The 18,960-nt window shown below is 53.0% G+C and overlaps 1 protein-coding gene across 1 annotated transcript; it reads left to right on the top strand.

The window, feature by feature from the left end:
• Positions 1-680: 680 nt before the first annotated feature.
• On the top strand, positions 681-18,465 carry LEMD2 (LEM domain nuclear envelope protein 2). Its single transcript, XM_003732640.6, has 9 exons — positions 681-1,439; positions 3,340-3,380; positions 5,674-5,749; positions 8,907-8,983; positions 9,868-9,947; positions 11,630-11,775; positions 12,776-12,877; positions 12,959-13,061; positions 16,895-18,465. Exons 1-9 carry the CDS (start codon positions 704-706, stop codon positions 17,043-17,045), a joined length of 1,512 nt encoding a protein of 503 aa, XP_003732688.2. The 5' UTR covers positions 681-703; the 3' UTR covers positions 17,046-18,465.
• Positions 18,466-18,960: the final 495 nt, after the last annotated feature.

Genomic DNA, 18,960 nt, shown 5'->3' with positions numbered 1-18,960 from the left:
GAAAATCTCATTACGCAGACACAGGCCTCCGCAGAGAAGCCTCAACTGCTCACTCGAGCCCAAGGGCATTTGGCTTCTCTGCCTTCACCATGGAAGCTGCGTCCTCTCCAGGCTGGCACTCCTCAGAGGCGAGTGTCTGTCCTTAGGCAGGGATCGCACCTACTTGGTGCTCAGTGTCGCCCAGTTAACACACCCGAAGTCGGGAAAGGGTCTCGGAGCATGCCTGGAGTGTACTCTACGGCCCAAATAAAACCGGATCGCACATCAGTCCCCAAGTCCAGAGAGAGGCGCATGATCCTGTCTCTCCATTCGTGGCAGTGGCTTCTTTCACCATTAAGCAATTCATCCATTAAATCAACACGACTTTATTGAATGCTTACCACGTGCCAGAAGCAAAGCTAGGGTCGGAGGGCTCAGAGATTAATACTGCTTGATCTAACAAACAAAGGGAAGTGGGAGAGCGGAGAGGGAAAAACAAAACAACAAAAATTTAATCCCTCTTTGACCTTCCCACCATGGCGGCTCCGAAAGCCACGTCAGACCTCCTTATCATGGCCGACACACGGACAAAATAGACCTTCCCAACATGGCGACGGACCTTCCCAACATGGCGCGGGGCCCCGCCCGCTCCGCCGCGACTGCGGGAGGGAGCAGTTCCGGGTGCGGTGCGCGCCGGGGGCGGGCGGGGGGCGGCGTCCTGGCCATGGCCGGCCTGTCGGACCTGGAACTGCGGCGGGAGCTGCAGGCCCTGGGCTTCCAGCCAGGACCCATCACCGACACCACCCGGGATGTCTACCGCAACAAGCTGCGCCGCTTGCGGGGCGAGGCCCGGCTGCGCGACGAGGAACGGCTGCGGGAGGAGGCCGGGCCGCGGGGCGAGGAGCGGCCGCGGGAAGAGGCCCGGCTACGCGAGGATGGGCCGTTGCGCGCCCGGCCCGCCGCGGCCTCTCTGCGGGCGGAGCCCTGGCTCTCCCAGCCGACCTCAGGCTCGGCCTACGCGACTCCTGGGGCCTACGGCGATATCCGGCCTTCCGCGGCTTCCTGGGTAGGGAGCCGCGGCCTCGCCTATCCTGCCCGCCCGGCGCAGCTCAGGCGCCGCGCCTCTGTCCGGGGCAGCTCCGAGGAGGACGAGGATGCCCGGACGCCCGACAGGGCTGTGCAGGGCCCGGGTCTCGTAGCCCGCCGCTGGTGGGCGGCGTCTCCGGCCTCGGCGCGGCTGCCTTCCGCCCTCCTCGGCCCCGACCCGCGCCCGGGCCTGAGGGCTACTCGAGCGGGCCTTGCTGGCGCGGCGCGGGCCCGGCCCGAGGTGGGGCGCCGGCTGGAGCGCTGGCTGTCTCGGCTGCTGCTCTGGGCCAGCCTGGGGCTGCTGCTCGTCTTCCTGGGCATCCTCTGGGTGAAGATGGGCAAGCCCTCGGCGCCGCAGGAGGCGGAGGACAACAGTACGTCCCGGGCCGGCGCAGGGGAGGGCCCTGGGGGCGCGTGTGTCTGCCAGACGACCACCCGTTCCTGTCGGCGCCAGGCCGCGCACTTCCCGCCTTGTCAGCTGCTTCTGTCTTCTCATTTCCAGGCCTTCCTTTTTCCAGCCGTGGGAAGAGAGGGCCAAGGCTTCTCTGCATCTGCAATAATTTCTGCCTTCACTTTCTCCTGTTCCCCTTTTCTGCCCCAGCCCTCCCTTGTAACGTCTCCCTTTCAATCACAAGCTGAGAGCGGTCCTCATTTGTAGTCACTGCTCCCCCAGCCTCTGGTTTTCTCCCTGGAGAGGAAGCAACACTCCCGTCTAAGAGATTCACTTCATCCCTATCCCTTTAGGTTCTTCCCTTTTGACCTCTGGCCTACTCACACATTTAGTGCATATTTGAAGGCACTCCAGATTTCACTGGCCCACAGATGGGATCTGGTTGGGGCTCCCAGCTTTGCAGCACCAAAAAGTCCACTCTCCACTTCTGCCAACCACAGGGACCCCCTTTGTCAACTGATAGCAGCGGGAGGTGCTTACCATTGCTTGTAGCACCCTCATGAAGTATGTGAAGAGAGAGACTGACTTAAGGATGCTCGCCGCCATCCTTCTGTCCACACTTAAGTTACGTGATTAGACATGCCAGTGAGAGGTCTGCAGGATACAGGCTCGGAATATCTGAGGATTGTGTTTCTTGAAATGAAACATAGAGATCATTTCATTATACATTTAGGTATAAAGGGCCACCGTAGTTCACCAACTTTTAATACTTTTTTTTCTTTTTTTCGAGTTGGAATCTTGCTCTGTCAGCCAGGCTGGAATGCAGTGGCATAATCTCGGCTCACTGCAGCATCTGTCTCCTGGGTTCCAGCGAGTCTCTTGCCTCAGCCTCTTGGGTAGCTGGGATTACAGGTGCATGCCAACACGCCCAGCTAATTTTTGTATTTTTAGTAGAGACGGAGTTTCACCATGTTGGTCAGGCTGGTCTCAAACTCCTGACCTCGTGATCCGCCTACCTCGGCCTCCCAAAGTGCTGGGATTACAGGCTTGAGCCACCAAGCCCGGCCAACTTTTAATACTCTTTACAAAGCATGAATGTGACTAATACTGTTCCTAGCTTACAGCCAAGACCACATCCTTCCATGCCTAGCAGAAACTGCCGAAATACAGGAAAAAGCTACAGTATGTCTTAGCTGGTGTGGCGCACGGATGTTTAGGAGTGTGCGGGTCTCTGGGCAAGGGTATCACAGACTTGTGTGCAGACACCCAAATGATTTCCCCACTACCAGAGCAGTTTATCAACTATGTGAATAGTCTGTCGATCTGCTAGAGAAATTAAACAGACTTGGAAGTGTCATGGTACTGTAACTACACTGGCGATGTCAAACAGTATCAGGCAGCTACTCACTGCTGAGATGCTTTAAGACAACAGCGCCAGAATATATGCTGGTATTTACCTGGACTTCCCCTCCCGTTATGGTGTTAATCTCTGTTTAATATATCATTGTTTACAGTTTACAAAACTGTCCTGTATTTTGTTTTGTTTGGGCCTAACTCCCTGAGTTAAGCCAGGAAGGCCCATTTGATCCCATTTTATAGGCGAGGAAACAGAGGTTCAGAGTGGCTGAGTTGCACGAGAACCTTTAGCTGGTCATTTTCAGCTGGGAGAAGGACCCCGCTATCTTCATTCTTAGGCCAGGAGTTGGACACCCTTACATTTTACTGTCTGCATTTTAAAAGTGCCTTCCTTAGGTGGCATCTTTCTAATCCCCACCCTTGGCTTGGTGATGCTTCCCACCCCCTGAATGTTTTAAGTAGTCTCCTTTTGTATTCCTTTCTCAACCCACACTTAATTTCCTTTGTGTTTCTTTTCTTGGTCTCAGTGAAGTTATTGCCAGTGGACTGTGAGAGAAAAACAGATGAGGTGAGTTTGAGTTTCTCTGGCTTTTATTATTCCTTCTGAGGATATTAGCCTCCATCAGGAGGTACACTTCCCCAGAAAAAGAATAGGACCATTTTCAGGGAGTGCTTCCTGTAATGTACCAGAATCACATTGTGTTCTGTGATGTTTGTGTCAGGCTCAATTGTGGCAGTGAAGGAATACTTGAAATAGAACTGAGCTCCCAAAATCCAACCCTGGGCTTGTTATGGACGCTTTCCCATCAAATGTAGCATCGGGGACTTTGATCTTCTGCCTAAGCCAATCTAGGGGGATGTAGTAGGTTGTTGTTAAGGACCTCTCAAGCTCCCTGGCCCTGGGAGGAGCGGCTGGCATTTCTAAGCATCAGGAGGCCAGGTTCTCAATTCCACATTCTCTCTGGTGGTGCAGCTGTGGCTCTGCAAATGCTGTTCTGATTTGAAACATAGGGAGTTTGTTTGAAATATGTCTTTAGTGGAATTAGCCCTCTTAGTCTACATTTAGATTTGTTTTATAAAGCTCTAATAGTCCCTACAAATAATATTTGCGGAAGGCAAGCAGCCCCATTCATTTATGAATCATGAAAGCAGCGTTATCAAGGAGCTGGGATGCTGGTTCTGGTGACAGTCTGGGGAAGATACGGGGCAATAAATTTTCAGGTCACAAATCTTACCAGGAGGAGTCCTATGCTGCCAGAGGGCATGACTTAGTAGTCTAAGTTTTAAGTGTGCAACGCCCGGCCTCCCGAGCCCTTAGTTAACATCTCTGGAAGCCCAGGGGCTGGGAAAGAAAATGACACATGGTCCTCTGGCTGCCCCTACATTGACTGTCTTACCCATGTTAATGAGGGGCATCCTGGTGCAGATAACCGCTTTTATTTCTCTTTGGCTTCTGGTGTGTCATAGTTGGGGGTGTTTTATTACATCCATTTATTGCATTCATCCACCAAATATCTTTGCTTCCCAATTGTTTTGTAAAAACAATCATAACAAGTTTAATCAGCCTTCTATCATAAAAACTGTAGTTGATGAGAGGAAGTGGCCCAGAAACACAGGCAGCCAGAGAGAAGCTGGCATTTGAAGACTTAAAACAAAAACAGGAAAAAATACGTTTCTGTAAGACTTCTCAATGCTGTTAGCTTTGTTTGTCTTTTAATGAAGAAAAGGTTACATGGTTTCTACTTCTTGGTCCTTCACATCGCTAAATGAATCAGACCCAAAAGTGAAAGGCACATTTATTCCCTGCCGCCTCTGATCTGGTCACACTCACGCCCCACTTGAGTGAGCCCAGACAGGCACCCTCTAGGTCCTTGCTACAGATGCGCTCCGTGGGCAGACAGCATTCTGCACCTGCCAGCGGGGGCTTCAGATGCAGATATTCCATATTTGTAACTATTCAAATCTTCATCAGAGCATCAAAAAGCAGGGACTGGACATCTCAATGCAGGCTTTGTGGAGCTGAGATTTCATGGGGCACCTTTCTGGAGGATGGACACAAGAACAAGCAGGTTGGGAGGTGTTTCTTGGCTTTGGTGAGGCTCTTGCTGAAAGTTTTATTCTTTGCATAGCTCCAGGCTCACCGAGATTGCAGACGGGCATTTGAATTTCAGATTCGTGTTCTTTCCCTTTTGGGCCGTTGAAGACTGTGACACTTTGTGTTTTTCTTTCTGACTTTGTGCTGTCGAATACGTGGCGACAGGCTGGGAGTGGGTGTTGTCTCCATCAGGCCGTCTCCTTGTCTGGAACCGTCTGTCCTCCTGTTTCCTTTAGGTGGTAGCAGCCTCTGCTGAGTGGTTTGGGTTCTCACTGAATCCTACCACAATCCTTACTCAGATGAGGGCCCTGAGATTCCACCTAAAGGGAAACAAAATGGCAGCTGCTGACATTCTGCCCTGTCCCCACCCAGCTCTGCAAGCTCCGACGGCAGTTGCTCTTCCGTCTCAGGCAGCTGAGCGGCTGCGTCATCCCCTCACCACGTTGCCTCTGCTCAGCCCTCTTGCTGGTCATCAATCCAAGGGGAAGGCAGAAGTCAGGAGCCTCTGGGATGCAGCTCCTTGGTTACAGTGTCTGCTTTTCAGCTCTGCCTCTGCTTTTCCAGGGTCCTTCTCAGGCAGTTGACCCAATATTTGTCAACTCTTTCCCTGGCCCCAGCACTTGGCAGAATATGTTTCTATTTTGTAAAAGCAGTAGACGTTCCTTGCTGCTTAGTATTTGTCAGTGTGGCTGGAGAGGTAAAGATGGACAGACAGACCCTTCCCACCCACCCCTCCTTGTTGACCACTTGTCCCATGCCTTTTCAGTTCTGTCAGGCCAAGCAGAAGGCAGCCTTGCTGGAGCTGCTGCATGAACTCTACAACTTCCTGGCCATCCAAGCTGGTGAGTAAGTCACGTAAGTCCTGAGATTCCTCTTGGGAGAGCTATGGGCTGCTGTCCTGGTTTGCCAGGCTGATTAGCTACACTGAGGCTGACTGGGGAAGACACTTCCTGGTTGTCTCCCAGAAGGCATATTCAGAAGCTGAGTCTCACCTTCTCACCTCCCCACTCAGGCACATCTTTTATAAGCCTTGTGTTTGAACAAAACAGTTTTGATTCTTGCTCCTTTTTAAGGGAGGTCCTGGCATGTGCACAGGCCTTCCTGCAGATGCCCAATACCTAATGCTTTGGGGGGTCTGTTTGGCACTGGAAGGGGCCAGGCCCCAGGTGTTGTCAAAATCTGTATCCTCCATCCTAGAGGGACCCTCTGAACCAGATGGTTGGCTGGGCCGGGGAGAGGCCTCTTGCCTGTGCAGGTAGCAGTCAGTCTGTGTGGTGGGCCCCGGTATCACATCTGGTCCTGACAACCATTTGGCTGTGGAACCTTGGACAGAACCCCTGGTCCTCTCAGGGTCTTTGTTTCCCTGTCCCACCAAGGGCTCTTGGGTCTATCTGTTCTCTACAAATTAGATTCAAGTGCTATCCTCTAAAGGAGGGCATTCTCAGCACCTCTCTGAAATGCCCCTGAAAATGCATCCCCTACTGTTTTATTTGGTGAACTTACTCCTTGAGGCCAGAGACGTCACGTGCATTATTGTGTCCTCCCCAACACCTGACATCCAGGAGGCTCTCAGAATCACTCACAGCTGACATAGGTGAATATCAGCTTGTGTTACATATGCTGGACAGAAGAACCAGACAGAGCAGTTTCATCTTAAGGGGTATTCAAGAGGCACCTCTTACCTGTGGGGTTAGAGGACAGGTCTTAGGATTGTGAGGTCAACCCTTGTGTAAGGTTTCACTGGGAAATTGGGGTTGGGTAGACTTGACCTGGGCCCTCAGTCCTAAGGGTCAATCTCATCAGCATCAGCTCTTCTGCCTCCTCTCTCTTGAAAGTGGGAGATTGAGATGGTAGGGGAGGCATCTGTGAGCACCTGGAGGAAAGAAGGTACTGGGGCTCCTGCTCATAGCATCACAGTCATCATAGGACTTCCTCTGTATGGCCCAGGTGCTTGGGATGTCAATTCTGGCCTAAGAGGGTATTCCAAACCTTTGTGTCTCAATTGTGGTCTGAGGACCTTATAGCATCTGCATCACATGGGAGCTCACTGGAAATTCAGAATCTCAGGTCTCATGCCAAACCCAGTGAATCAGAGTCTGTATCTTCAGATCCCCAGGGGATTTGAGTGCACCTTAAAGTTGAGAAGCTCTGCTCAAAATTGGGTCCTAGTAGATATTTCTCTTCCATCCCACCCTCCCTATGTGATCCTGCCTTTTGCCCTCTGACAAGCCTGGGGGCCACCTTGGAGTTACATATCTCACTGAGACAGGAGTGTGCCATGCCTAGCAGAGGCTCTCTAGTAGTCTTCAGCCCCTCCCCGCCTCTCCGGTAGGGATCCGCCATGGGCTGGGCAGTGTGCTCGCCTTTGCAGGATGCAAGATAACTCAGCTCCAGGTCCTGCCTGCAAGGTGCTTGGGGTCTAGAAGAAGAGACAGGCCACCTACTTTCCTGACCACTAGGTAACTTAAAATGTAATTAGACAAGAACCAAGAGGCCGGAAGTTCTAGGAGGCACAACGCCTTTTAGCTGGAGCAGTCAGGAGAGTGTCACAGGGGAGGTAGCATCTGTGCCAGGCCCTGAAGCCCAGGTAAGACTGGTTATGTGTATGTGGGGAAGGGCAAGCCAAAATGGCAGGGAATGACATGTTGCGTGAGAAGCAGCACCTTCATGGAGGAAGGGGAGAATGAGGGAATGAAGTTTGGAAGTGTTGGTTGCAACCCCCCATAGATGGCCTTGGATGCCAGGCTACCAGAGCTTGATCTGGCAGGCAGTGAGAGCCAGAGAGGCTTTGAGCGAGGGAGTATCATGCTGAGAGCCAGGTGCCAGGAAGGCAAATGTGGCGGCAGCTTGAGTGGTGCAGTGTCATTTAAGCAGAATCATTCTCAAGCGTTATCGACAAAACAATTGGATTGGAAAGGGGAGAGGAGGAACCAAACTGGGAAGCCATCTAGGTGGTGCAGGCAGGCCTGGCAAGGGCAGGAAGCGTCCTGGTGGGAACAGGAGGATGCTAGACGCCAACTCCATCTCAGGGGACCCCTAGGGTCAATATCAACTTTGAAGTAGGAGGATTTGGCTGTGTTGGGGGTAGGGGACAGATTCAGTTCAGTTTCAGGATTTTAAAATGTGACCTTCAGCTGCTCACTCCCCCCAGCATACAGACACACAGACACTGACCACCCAAAGTCCCCAGGCTGTGCTGGGTCAAGGCAGTCAGGCCATGCGCATTTGTTAAGGAGCGTGTGCATGCTTGGCTCTGTGCCCTCCCTGCTCTCGGGGAGTCGGGCAAACTGCAGCACGGGAGCGAGGGCTGAGGGTGTGGCAGGCCACCATGTCTGCGGTCACTTCACCAAATGAAGGGCCCCCAAGGGCTGAGGCTTCCCAGAGGAGATGACCCCTGGACTGGACCGGAGAGGTTGGGCAGGACTAAGAGGGAGACTGCCAGCTCCATCTTATGGGAGCAGGCCTCCAAAGCCGCTTGGGGGAGCTGCCCCTTGGCGTGCCGTGCTGAGGCCCCACTGCCCAGCACACAGACATCCTCTTCCTCCAAGGGGCCCCTCAAGACAGTAGGCCTGGCATTCTAGGTTGCCTCCCCGTGTCATGAGTCAGAATCCCTGTGGTGCCCACACCCTCCCTACCTTTCTTTTTTCTCAGGCTCTGTTTATTTATAGTGCCATTCCAGTACCTTCCAAAGCTATCTGTCTGATCCTTTTAGGGATCAATTGCAAAGAGACCTTGGTATTGGGCAGCTTTTTAGTCATTTAATGCAAATCGCCACACTGCTTTGCAGGTCAGGTTTTAATGATCTGGAATCGATCCAAGCTAAGTGGCTTTTGATCTTGCTGCAGAGTGAAGATGCCCCACAGAAGCCAGGGAGCCGCCGGGCCACATGCTCCTTATTAGAGCTGATGGCTTGATTCTTGCTGCATTTTTTAGTCTGTTTCAGAGTGATTTTTTTTCACCTTCTCTTTGTGTTTGAATGTGTGGGGTTTTTTTTCCTAGGTAATTTTGAGTGTGGAAATCCAGAGAAGCTAAAAAGCAAATGCATTCCTGTTACGGAAGCCCAGGAATATATAGCTGTAAGTAGGCTTCAGTGCTCATCCATTCCTAGGGGACCTGGTGCTTTCCTATTGCTCTTTCAAGCCCTGCAGGGGTTTTTGTTTTTGTTTGCTTTGTGGCTTTTGTACTAGGCTACCTTAAGTTAAGGTTTGCTTTATGGCTTTTTGTGCCTTAAGTTAAGGCAGCCGTGGTAGTGACTGCCCCAGAGCCAGGCCGCCATGCGCAGGGTCCGGCTTACTCCTGCTGCACTGTAGGTGGGCCTGTCACCTGCTTCTCCCTTGGTTCACATTGCTCCCCTTGCCCTCTCCTTTCAGGAGAAACATGCTGTCTGTTCTCTCCCTTATGGTTACCATTCAGACTGCCCAGGGGCCGTTTGATTTCCTGTGTGGCCTCAGGATGGTAGATTATAGAACCATAGAGCTGGCATTCCAGGTCTCCTGCCTGTCCAGGAACTTAGGGGTCATCCGGTTCCATTTGCATTTCACAGATGAAGAAACTGAGGCCTGGAGAGGTTCAGGGACTTGCCTGAGGTCAGACAGGTTGTACCAGCCACTGGGCTCACCCATTCCCAACCCCCAAAACCATGTTATTCACTTTACCCCAAGATGAGCTGCCAGCTCTCTGGCCTCATGCTTCTGTCCTCGAGAGAATCGTACTTTTTTGGCCGCTTCAGACCAGAACGTTTTCCTGTGTGTGCTTCCATATCACATCCTCTGGTTATAGCCTCTTCCTTGGCTTTCATCAACCCCAAATTTCCTTCTTGCCAGTTTGCTGCGCTTTTAGCAGAACGGGGTTTTCAGGCTGTGGAGGACATGGGAGAGGGCTTCCTTAATCCAGCAGCAAAATAATGTTCCAGCTGCTCTGTCCAGACACAGAGCTAATCTTCTCCCGCACCTTCCCACAGAATGTGACCAGCAGCTCCTCCGCCAAGTTTGAAGCCGCACTGACCTGGATACTGAGCAGTAACAAGGACGTAGGCATCTGGTGAGTGTGGGCAGGGTGGTGGCGCAGCATGGGTGCCTGCAGCCACTGTCCTCGCTTATCAGCTGACACCTGTGCTCCGACAGAGCTGTCTCAGGTCTGAAGCTGAAGGCTGGGTCTCCCAGCTGAGTCGTGTGGGCTAGGATGGAAGTGGGGCCACAGAAGGAAGCAGCATTTGGAATGCAGTGTAAGGAGTAGCTTCAAGATGAGACACAAAATCCAGGTGTTGGGATGTTAGCCTGGTGTTCCAGCTAAATCCTGTCTCAAGTAACTCAGTCTGTGCCTTTCTCATTCACCACCCCACATGGTTTGCTGGGAAGGCATTTTTCTGCACTTCCTCTCCTCAGGAGCTAGTTTTTATTTGTAGATGAAATGATTCTTCCTGTGTGTTGGTTTTATTCACTATGGAAATCGCATAAGGAAATACTGGATTTTATTCTGACCAGGCAGTTTCTGCTTCATTTTTATCACTGGTGAGCGCTGTTAGGAAAGATAGCAAACCCTTTCATGAGGCTGAAAGGCTCTATCTGGCGGCTCAGCCCGGGGGAAGGGGGGCGGGGGGGCGTGCCAGCCAAACAGCTGGGCAGCCTCGAGAGACCCGTCCCTGCTGGAAGAGCTGCATCACCTACCCAATTCCCACTCTCTGTGTCTGGGGGGGTCTCTGTTTAGGTTTCAACTCTTGATATTAAAAACGCTCTCTAGAGTTTTGTTCTGTTCCTCTCTAATCCACCCAAATTACTAATTCCATCAGCACTGCATCCAGCATAAGCCCCTTGGGCAGCTCAGCCTCAAGCTGGATAACTGGATGCATGGCACGATTAAAATTCGTTGACTTAAAAAAAAAAAAAAAGCTGCCCTGAGTAGCTGAGCAATTTTCCTGTGTTAGAAAAGGTGGAGAAGAATACGGATTTTATCCTCAGCAGCAGTGCTCACTGAAGCTGCTAACACAGAAGAACGATGACACTCGCCTTTTCATGTTGGGGAAGGCAGCCTGGAGGGTGGCTGAGCCACTCAGGATGACCATGTTGAAAGTGGGTCCTGAGAAATCAGGACACTTGGGATGCCAGCCCTTCCAGCGTGCAACATCAAGAGCATGATATTCTCACCCTGGGCCAGCTAGCTGGAAGAAGGCTCTGGTGTCCACATCTCTGCAGGTCCTGACACCACCTGGCCAGAGACCATGGTGGCGCTGTGGCTGGGGTCTGGCCTCGGGGAGCCTGGTGGTTTTCATTCCCCATGAGCCTCACGGATGCCCTGTGATCTTTACGCTTAAACAGCTTCTGTGCCTCCTCGTCGCGGAGGAAAAGCGCAACCTCCCAGATTCTTTCAGTTCTTGTCATGCAATTGCAAAGCTAGTGATTCAGTAAACATTTCCATTTCTCTATGCTGGGGGGTGGGAATCCAATTTACAGTTTAATCTCCTGCACGCTGAGAGAGGCTGTCAAAGACCCCACAGAGGGGGACATCGCTTTAGCGGTAGGGGCTCAAATCTGCTGCCGTCTTTAAAGCTTTATTCATTCTAAGTAGCCAATGTGGGAAATTTCTGGAAAGCGTGTAGCCAGGATACCAAGACAATTCTATAAGCAAGTAGAGGCCTGACGTCCCCTCCTTCTTTCCCTTCCTTCTGTTTGAAGCGCCTTTCTTTGGAGCTCTTGAACATGTTTAGAGCCCTGTGTCCTTTGCAGGTTGAAAGGAGAAGACCAGTCTGAACTGGTGACGACTGTGGACAAGGTGGTCTGCCTGGAATCTGCCCGTCCCCGCATGGGTGTCGGCTGCCGCCTGAGCCGCGCCCTGCTCACTGCTCTTACCAACGTGCTCATCTTCTTCTGGTGTAAGTCTTTGGCCGCTTTCCCTCCCCTTCTATGCAGTCAGGTGCACTCCTGGGTGAGTGATGAGCTATAGAAATTCCCAGGCCCGGAGGGTTTATTTCTGTCTAGTGAACCTGAGGTCTGTCTCATAAAACAGAGGAGATGAACAAGTCAGCCTCTGCCCGGAGTTGTCTTTACCTTTGGAGATTGGTGGCAGGAACGTGAGGATAAGTAGAAAATGTCCTTGATTCAGGGCAGGGGACTGTCAGGTTTCCTGAGTGGGAGCCGGGCCTGGGCAGGAGCCGGGCCCCACCCCTTCTGGGCTCTGCAGGAATGCCAGTGTGAACCAGCTTCCAGCAGGACGCACAGTCGGGGCTTGGCCTAATTTTACTCCTTGAAAAATGTAAACATCTCCTGGAGAGCTACAGATACCTGATGAAAAGCAAGAAGGACTCAGGGTGCTGAGCTGAAAGGAGAGCACCAGTCTCATCTCCTGACATTAGGGGCTGCCTTTGAGCAGAGACCTCAGGGTGTCTCTGAAGGCAAAAGGCCAGGTCGCAGAAACCACTGCTCTCCAGAGTCAGTTGGAGCTGCAGATCACAGACCGCCTCGGTGTACACACAGCTCCCTCCCCCACACCATCAGGCACAGAAATCATTATCGGCAGCAGCATCTCCGAATACAAAGGGCCCTGGCATGTATATATGTATGAAACACCGCGTTCTGGTTCACAAGGGAGGAGATGAAAGCTCCGGAATGAGGCTGGGAGGAGCCGAGATCTGGACGGCTGGGGATGCCGCTGTGGTGACAGCCGGCGGGAGGAAGATGATCACTTAATAGTCTGTCCTCCTCCTGCATTTCTTGGTCCTTTGTTTCCTGCATGCTGGCCCTGAGCCTGACACGTAGTAGGCACCCAAACCCATGTGGCAGATCCCCGATGGCCTCCGTCACAGTGTCTTGTCGTTGGTGAGACCCACTGCCACAGGAAGTGTGAGGGAGTAATGGTGTTTTGTTCCCTCACAGGCTTGGCTTTTTTGTGGGGGCTCCTAATTCTCCTGAAATATCGGTGGCGGAAGTTAGAAGAAGAGGAACAGGCCATGTATGAGATGGTGAAGAAGATTATAGGTGCGTGGCCCCCCAGTGAGAAAAGGCCTGCCAGTGCCAGCTGGAAGGTCCTTGCCCTAAACGGTGTGCTCTCTCCTGCAGACGTGGTCCAGGACCATTATGTGGACTGGGAGCAGGACATGGAGCGCTACCCATACGTAGGCATCTTGCATGTGCGAGACACCCTGATCCCTCCACAGAGCCGGTGAGTCCCTGGCTGGGGCACTGGGCATGGGGTGAGGCGGGGTCTGACCCCAGTGAGCACTACAGAAGGAAGCCCAGAGCCTTGAGTCAGATGTCAGCCAACGGCAGCACATCCCCCAAGGCCAAGAGTGGCACTGTTCTCCCTCCTGCTGCTCCCCAGCGTGCTCAGCTCTTTATGGCAGGATGAGCTAGAGAAGACGTATGAAAGCGCAATCCTGCACCTCTGTAGACAGAACACTGGCAGTGGTGATACCAGTTGGGAGGCCTTGGGCTCCATGTAGTAGCAGCACCCTCCCCGCAAGGTGCAAGTAGTGAAGGATCTCCCAGGTCTCTGCAAGTGAAGCTCAGAGCTGCGTGGGCTCCAGGCACACAACAGTCAGGTCTCTGGTTCCACTGCTCTGTGATTCTCATGGTCCCACATTCCTCCATGGATGTTATCAGCAGGCTGGGATTCCTGATGGTTGCAGATGGTGGCCAACAGCAGTTAGGGCACTGTCTGCCTTGTCACAGCCAGCAGGGGACAAGTGGGCCTCCTATTGCTCTCTTAGAAGCAAGAGAAACTGTTCCCAGTAGCCTTCAGTGACACACTCCTTGAGGCTCTGTTGACCAGAATTAGTTACTTGTCTGTTTATGAGTCAGTCACTGGCAAGGAGGAGGAGATTGTTTTTCAAACTTTTTAAACCATGACCCTCAGCCAGAAACACCTGATACCTGCAACTTCGTGGTCCAGTTCCCACACACTCATGCATATACATGTAATTGAAAGCAAAGTTTCACACCAGTGAATGGGGTCAGCTTCCAGGGCACATGGTTTCATGGGAAGGGGTGGCAGGGCCATTGTCATGCACAGCTGCAGGGCTTCCACAAGGGCTGTGACTGCCAGAGTTGTACACTGGGGTCTGACAAAACCGGGGTGGAGAAGGGGACAGAGTCCCAGGAGATAGTCAGCAGGGCCCCCAGTGTTAGCTCTGGTTGGGGTCCCTCCCCAGCAGACTCTGCTGTGTTTTCTGGCTAGATGCTGTCATCTGCTGGGTGATGCTGAGAGCTCACCCTTGCTGAGTGCTCGCTGGGAGCCAGGCACTGCTCGGAGCTCTCCACAGCTGCAGACTCACTCCTGTGGTCCTCACCATGGCTCACACACATAACAACAGGAGGGCCCCCATTTGATATATAAGGAAACTGAGGCACAGGGAAGTGAAAGAATGTGCTCAAGAGTCCCATGGCTAGTGGTGTTTCTGTGCTCCCACCACCAGGCTCTACTGTCAACATCATCCCTACCTGCAACCCGCGAGGTCAGAAAAATAGAGCCGTTAGCAGTCCATGTTAAGTTAGGCACAGAGGCTCACGCATGTCATCCCAGCACTTTGGGAGGCCAAGGTCAGAGGATTGCTTGAGCCCAGTTCAAGACCAGCCTGGACAACATAGTGAAACCCCATCACTACAAAAAATAAAAATTTAGTAGAGCATGGTGATACATGCCTGTAGTCCCAGCTACTCAGGAGGCCGAGGCAGGAGGATCACTTGAGCCCAGGAGGTCAAAGCTACAGTGAGCTGTAACTGCGCTACTGTATATCAGCCTGGACAACAGAGCAAGACCCTGTCTCTTACAAAAATAAAAAGGGCCCATCTTGAATATGAAGGTGCTTGGTGCCTGTCATGCTCACCCCACCCCTGGAAAGGTGGCAGGCAGGAAGTGTAGGGCAAGCAGACTTTCAGCAGTGTGGGCTGTGCTTGCTCTGAGGAGTGCTTGCTGTTGGTCCCAGCTCCTCTATCTCCCAGGAAAGGCCACTTAGGGTACTCGAACTCCTACCTAATTCCTGGACCTGGGAGGAGTATCATGTGATCATGAGCATCTCAGTCACCCTGTGCCACAGTTTTCTCATTCTAAAATGCAGGTGATCCTGCTGCCTTGCAGAGGGCTGTGATGAAGAGAGACTGTTATTCGTTCATTCACTTTCTCCACAAGTGTTTATTGAGCACCTGCTACATGCCAGATAGTCTACTGGGTCACAGGGAGACAGCAGGAAGTGGAAGAAACAAAAATCCCTGCCCAGCTCGATCATTTGTTCTCAGGAAGGAGACAGATGACTAGATGCATAAGGAAAATATGTGATATTAGGTAGTGACAAGCCCTAAGGGAAGGAGGGTTGGTACCAAGGAGGTGGCCTCGAAGTTCATTAAGTCAGTGCCTAGCAGCTGGGTGCGGTGGCTCGCGTCTGTAATCCCAGTACTTTGCGAGGCCGAGATGGGTGGATCACATGAGGCTAGGAGTTTAAGACCAGCCTGGGAAACATGGTGAAACCCCGTCTTTACTAAAAATACAAAAATTAGCCAGGCATGGTGGTATGCACCTGTAATCCTAGCTACTTGGGAGGCCAAGACATGAGAATTGCTTGAACCTGGGAGGCAGAAGTTATAGTGAGCCGAGATTGTGCCATTGCATTCCAGCCTGGTAACAGAGTGAGACCCTGTCTCAAAAAAAAAAAAAAAAAAAAAGTCAGTGTCTAGCACGTGGGCATCATCCAAGGGCATCCATTGTGACTTGGGCTTAAATGATACTCCACACACACATTCGCTTAAATAAGAGCATGAGGTGGCATTGCAGCTTGCCTGCAGCCAGAGCCACCACTCAAGCCTTTGTGCATTAGCGTAGATGCCCAGAGCTGCTACCACTCAAGTAGCTCCCCTCAGGGTCGGAGCCCCGTGAACCCCAGACACCCATGCCCTGTTGGCTCTTTCTTGACTCACCTCCCAAGCCACCCAGTCAATCCAGGCCAAGCTACCCATGTCAGGAGACTGGCTAGCCAGTCAGGTCTGCCCTGTAGATGAGGGCCTGTTTGGGAATGACTGAGGGAGATAGAAAGAGCTGGTTCCTTGGGAAAAGTGTGCAGCTGATTGGAGCAGCTGGCCTGGGAAGGAGGGGCTGGAGTGAGGCACTGCCTACTCAGCGCAGGCCACCTGCTCAGGGAGCCAGTACCTTGGAACTCAGTCTCCAGGAAGTGTGTGGCCTCAGCGAGACTAGCCAAGTGGGGGCTGCTGAATAAGCCCATGGGGTTTGGTTGATGGCAGGGCCAGACCCCTGGGGAAGCCCTCGCCCCCACCCTGCCTCCTGACTCACTGGCCACCTCCATTTGTCCTCCCCTTCTGCTCCATGTGTACACGCTCACATTCACTCTCTCCACATGTGGGTTGTGGGGCTGTGCAGCGCCATGCTTCACAAAGGGAAAAGATCAAAGTGACTTTCCCTCATGGCTTTGGAACCTTCCTGTCTAGTCTGGAAGGAGCGAAGAAGGGACGAGGGAGAGGCCATCCAGCAGGGTACAAGGCCGTAGAGACCCACTAGAGAACGGAGTCTGGCCACTGAAGGGGCCCACCCCGTGGCTCTGGTTCCCTAGAGCAGCTCCAGCTTCTTGGCCTCCGCCATCTGATGCTTAGCTCATACCATCCCCTGGTGTGCTATGGAGTGTAGATGCAGCAGCCCAGTGCTCACTCTTTAATGAGCCTACCTGGAGCATCCAGATGCAGTGGTGGGGGTAGTGGCACTGGCCTGGCAAGGAGCCCTGCACAGCTGGAGACCTGGGGGTGCTCCAGACACCTCTGCCCTGTAGCTCCCTTTAATTGAATGTGTTTGGATCAGTGAAGGTTGAGGAATCATTTCTTCATGGCCCAAGATGTTTTTCTCCTCTGCAGTTGTCATGTTAGTACCTGCCAGCTTTTCCTCCCCTCCATAAATTCCATGCTGGAGCTTAGAAATGGGTCCCCTTTGTAGGAAGGTCATCCACAGGCCGGCTTACCTCGGCAGTGCCAGGCAGAGCCCCGTCCCTGTCATTGCAGGAGGCGCATGAAGCGTGTCTGGGATCGAGCTGTGGAGTTCCTGGCCTCCAACGAATCCCGGATCCAGACGGAGTCCCACCGCGTGGCCGGAGAGGACATGTTGGTGTGGAGATGGACTAAGCCCTCTTCCTTCTCCGACTCAGAGCGATAAGCCCCGGGCAGGGACTTGTTCCCGGTCAGCCTGTCCCAGGACAGTCCACTCCAGGGATGCGAGAGGGTCACCAGGCCTGCTGGTGCTGAATTCACACTTGCCTTGACTTTCTGCCTTGTCCTGACATGATTCCAAAGGTCTGCTAGACTCTTAAAGGAGCTTGGCTTGCTAGGAAAATGTGGGCTTCCTTTAAAGGGAGGGGGAGAAGCCAGGGTGATAGCCCAGACTCTCTGCCCTGTTTTGCTGGCAGAAGAGGGGAGAAGGGTTTACTTATGGTGAATAGAAAACAAGCAGCAGCTGGCAGGCCCAGCAGACAAGCGTGGGGCTGGTGGGCTGGGGCGTGGCCATGCCCGGCTTGTCGCCTGGGAGGCAGACGGATGGCAGTTTGGGTGGCAGGGGATGGGGGAGCAGTTTGGTCCATGTGCCTTCAGGGGATGTTACCTGGGAGCTCAAGGGTGAAGGGAGAAAGCCTGTGCTCTGGCTGGCCTCTATCCTGAAGGGGAAAGGTGCTAGAAATTAGAACAGTGACTGTAGGGGTACCATCTAGAAACACCACGCCCTGACACAGGCCCTCAGGTCAGGAGGAGTGAGCAGCCGGTGCAGCCTCCTGGGAGGAACCCTTAGTATGGACAGGAACTGAGAGCCGAGAGGAGGGCCAGGTAGCCGTGCAGCTTCGGTCTCCAGGACAGCCCCAGGGTGGGCGCGCCTCAGTGTTGCTTCTCACAGAAGCTGCGACTCTAGACCAGGTCTGCAACCAGAACTCCAATTCAGGGAGGTTGGGAGCCCTGCGTCAGGGCCGGGAGGCCCGCACGTGCTGTGCGCGAAGATCGCCTTGCTTTACTGTGACCACAGCCCCGACCCGGGGCTATTTAACCAGAACTTCAGCAGTGCAGCCGGCATTTCTGTTACCCTGGCCTCAGCTCCTGGCTCGGGCGAGGTGCAGTGGCTGCAGGCTGCCCCCTGCCGGTCACATGGGAGAAGTGCCCGCACCGCCTCCCACCAGCTCCTCATCCTGCTCCTGGGGAGGCAGGCTCCAGAAACACCCCGGCGGGGGGTCTTATTAGTTAAGTGCGAGAAGCCTCTCCAGCGAGTCTCTTCCCCGTGTGTCCTCATCTGCAGGAAGCAGGAGAGGGGAAGCAAACAGGAGATGCCACAGCTGCCTCCAGAAACGTTAACCACCCCCTCTCTGGTCGTATTGGTATTTTTTGTTTCCTTAATAAAGCGCCAGTCTCCCTCATTTGAGCAATACTCTCTCATTTCCTCTGATGTCTGGATGATCAGCAGGGCTGGAATCTGAGCGCTGGCCCCGTGGTGAGGCCATGTTCTCATAATCAGGCTCCAGCCAGAAAAATAAGAAACACCGCAACAGGCTTCAGTATCAGGGCTGAAACTGCTGGATGAATAAACTATTTATTAAAAATGGATGTTTCTCGTCCATGGTTCTTTCCCTTCCCCCCTCAAAGCTATATCGAAGGAATGGCAATGTGTGGACTTCTTAAGCACCAGCTCCGGGAGAGATGGCTGGAAGGGAAGGTGGGAGAGGCAGCAGGATGTGGGCTCTGTAGTTGCTCGCAGGCCTCTGGCCTCTGCCACTCAGTGACTAGTTCTCCAGCACGCTGCAGAACTCCCGCAGCCTCAGTTCCCACATTTGTAACAGTGTAATGACCCTGCCCTACAGAGTGGCTATGAGGATTGCAACAAGCAGGGAAGGGTGCCTGCCTGGTCTCAGTGGGTCGCCAGAAGTGGGTGCCTTTTTCCTGTGGCTCCATTTCTGCCTCCCCTCAAGACCCAAAGGTTCCCCTTGAGCACTCACCACCAGCGCTAGGAGGAGGAGGAAGAAAGAGCAGGGTGAGGTTGGATGGCGCTTCCCAGCAGCTGGTAGCATCCCTTAATGAGGCCGACATCCTGTCTCCTC

The sequence above is a fragment of the Callithrix jacchus genome, chromosome 4 (genome assembly GCF_049354715.1).
Source record: "Callithrix jacchus isolate 240 chromosome 4, calJac240_pri, whole genome shotgun sequence".
NCBI lineage: Eukaryota > Metazoa > Chordata > Mammalia > Primates > Cebidae > Callithrix > Callithrix jacchus.
Note: the sequence above shows the minus strand (reverse complement) of the source record. Positions and strands in the feature narration are given on the sequence as shown.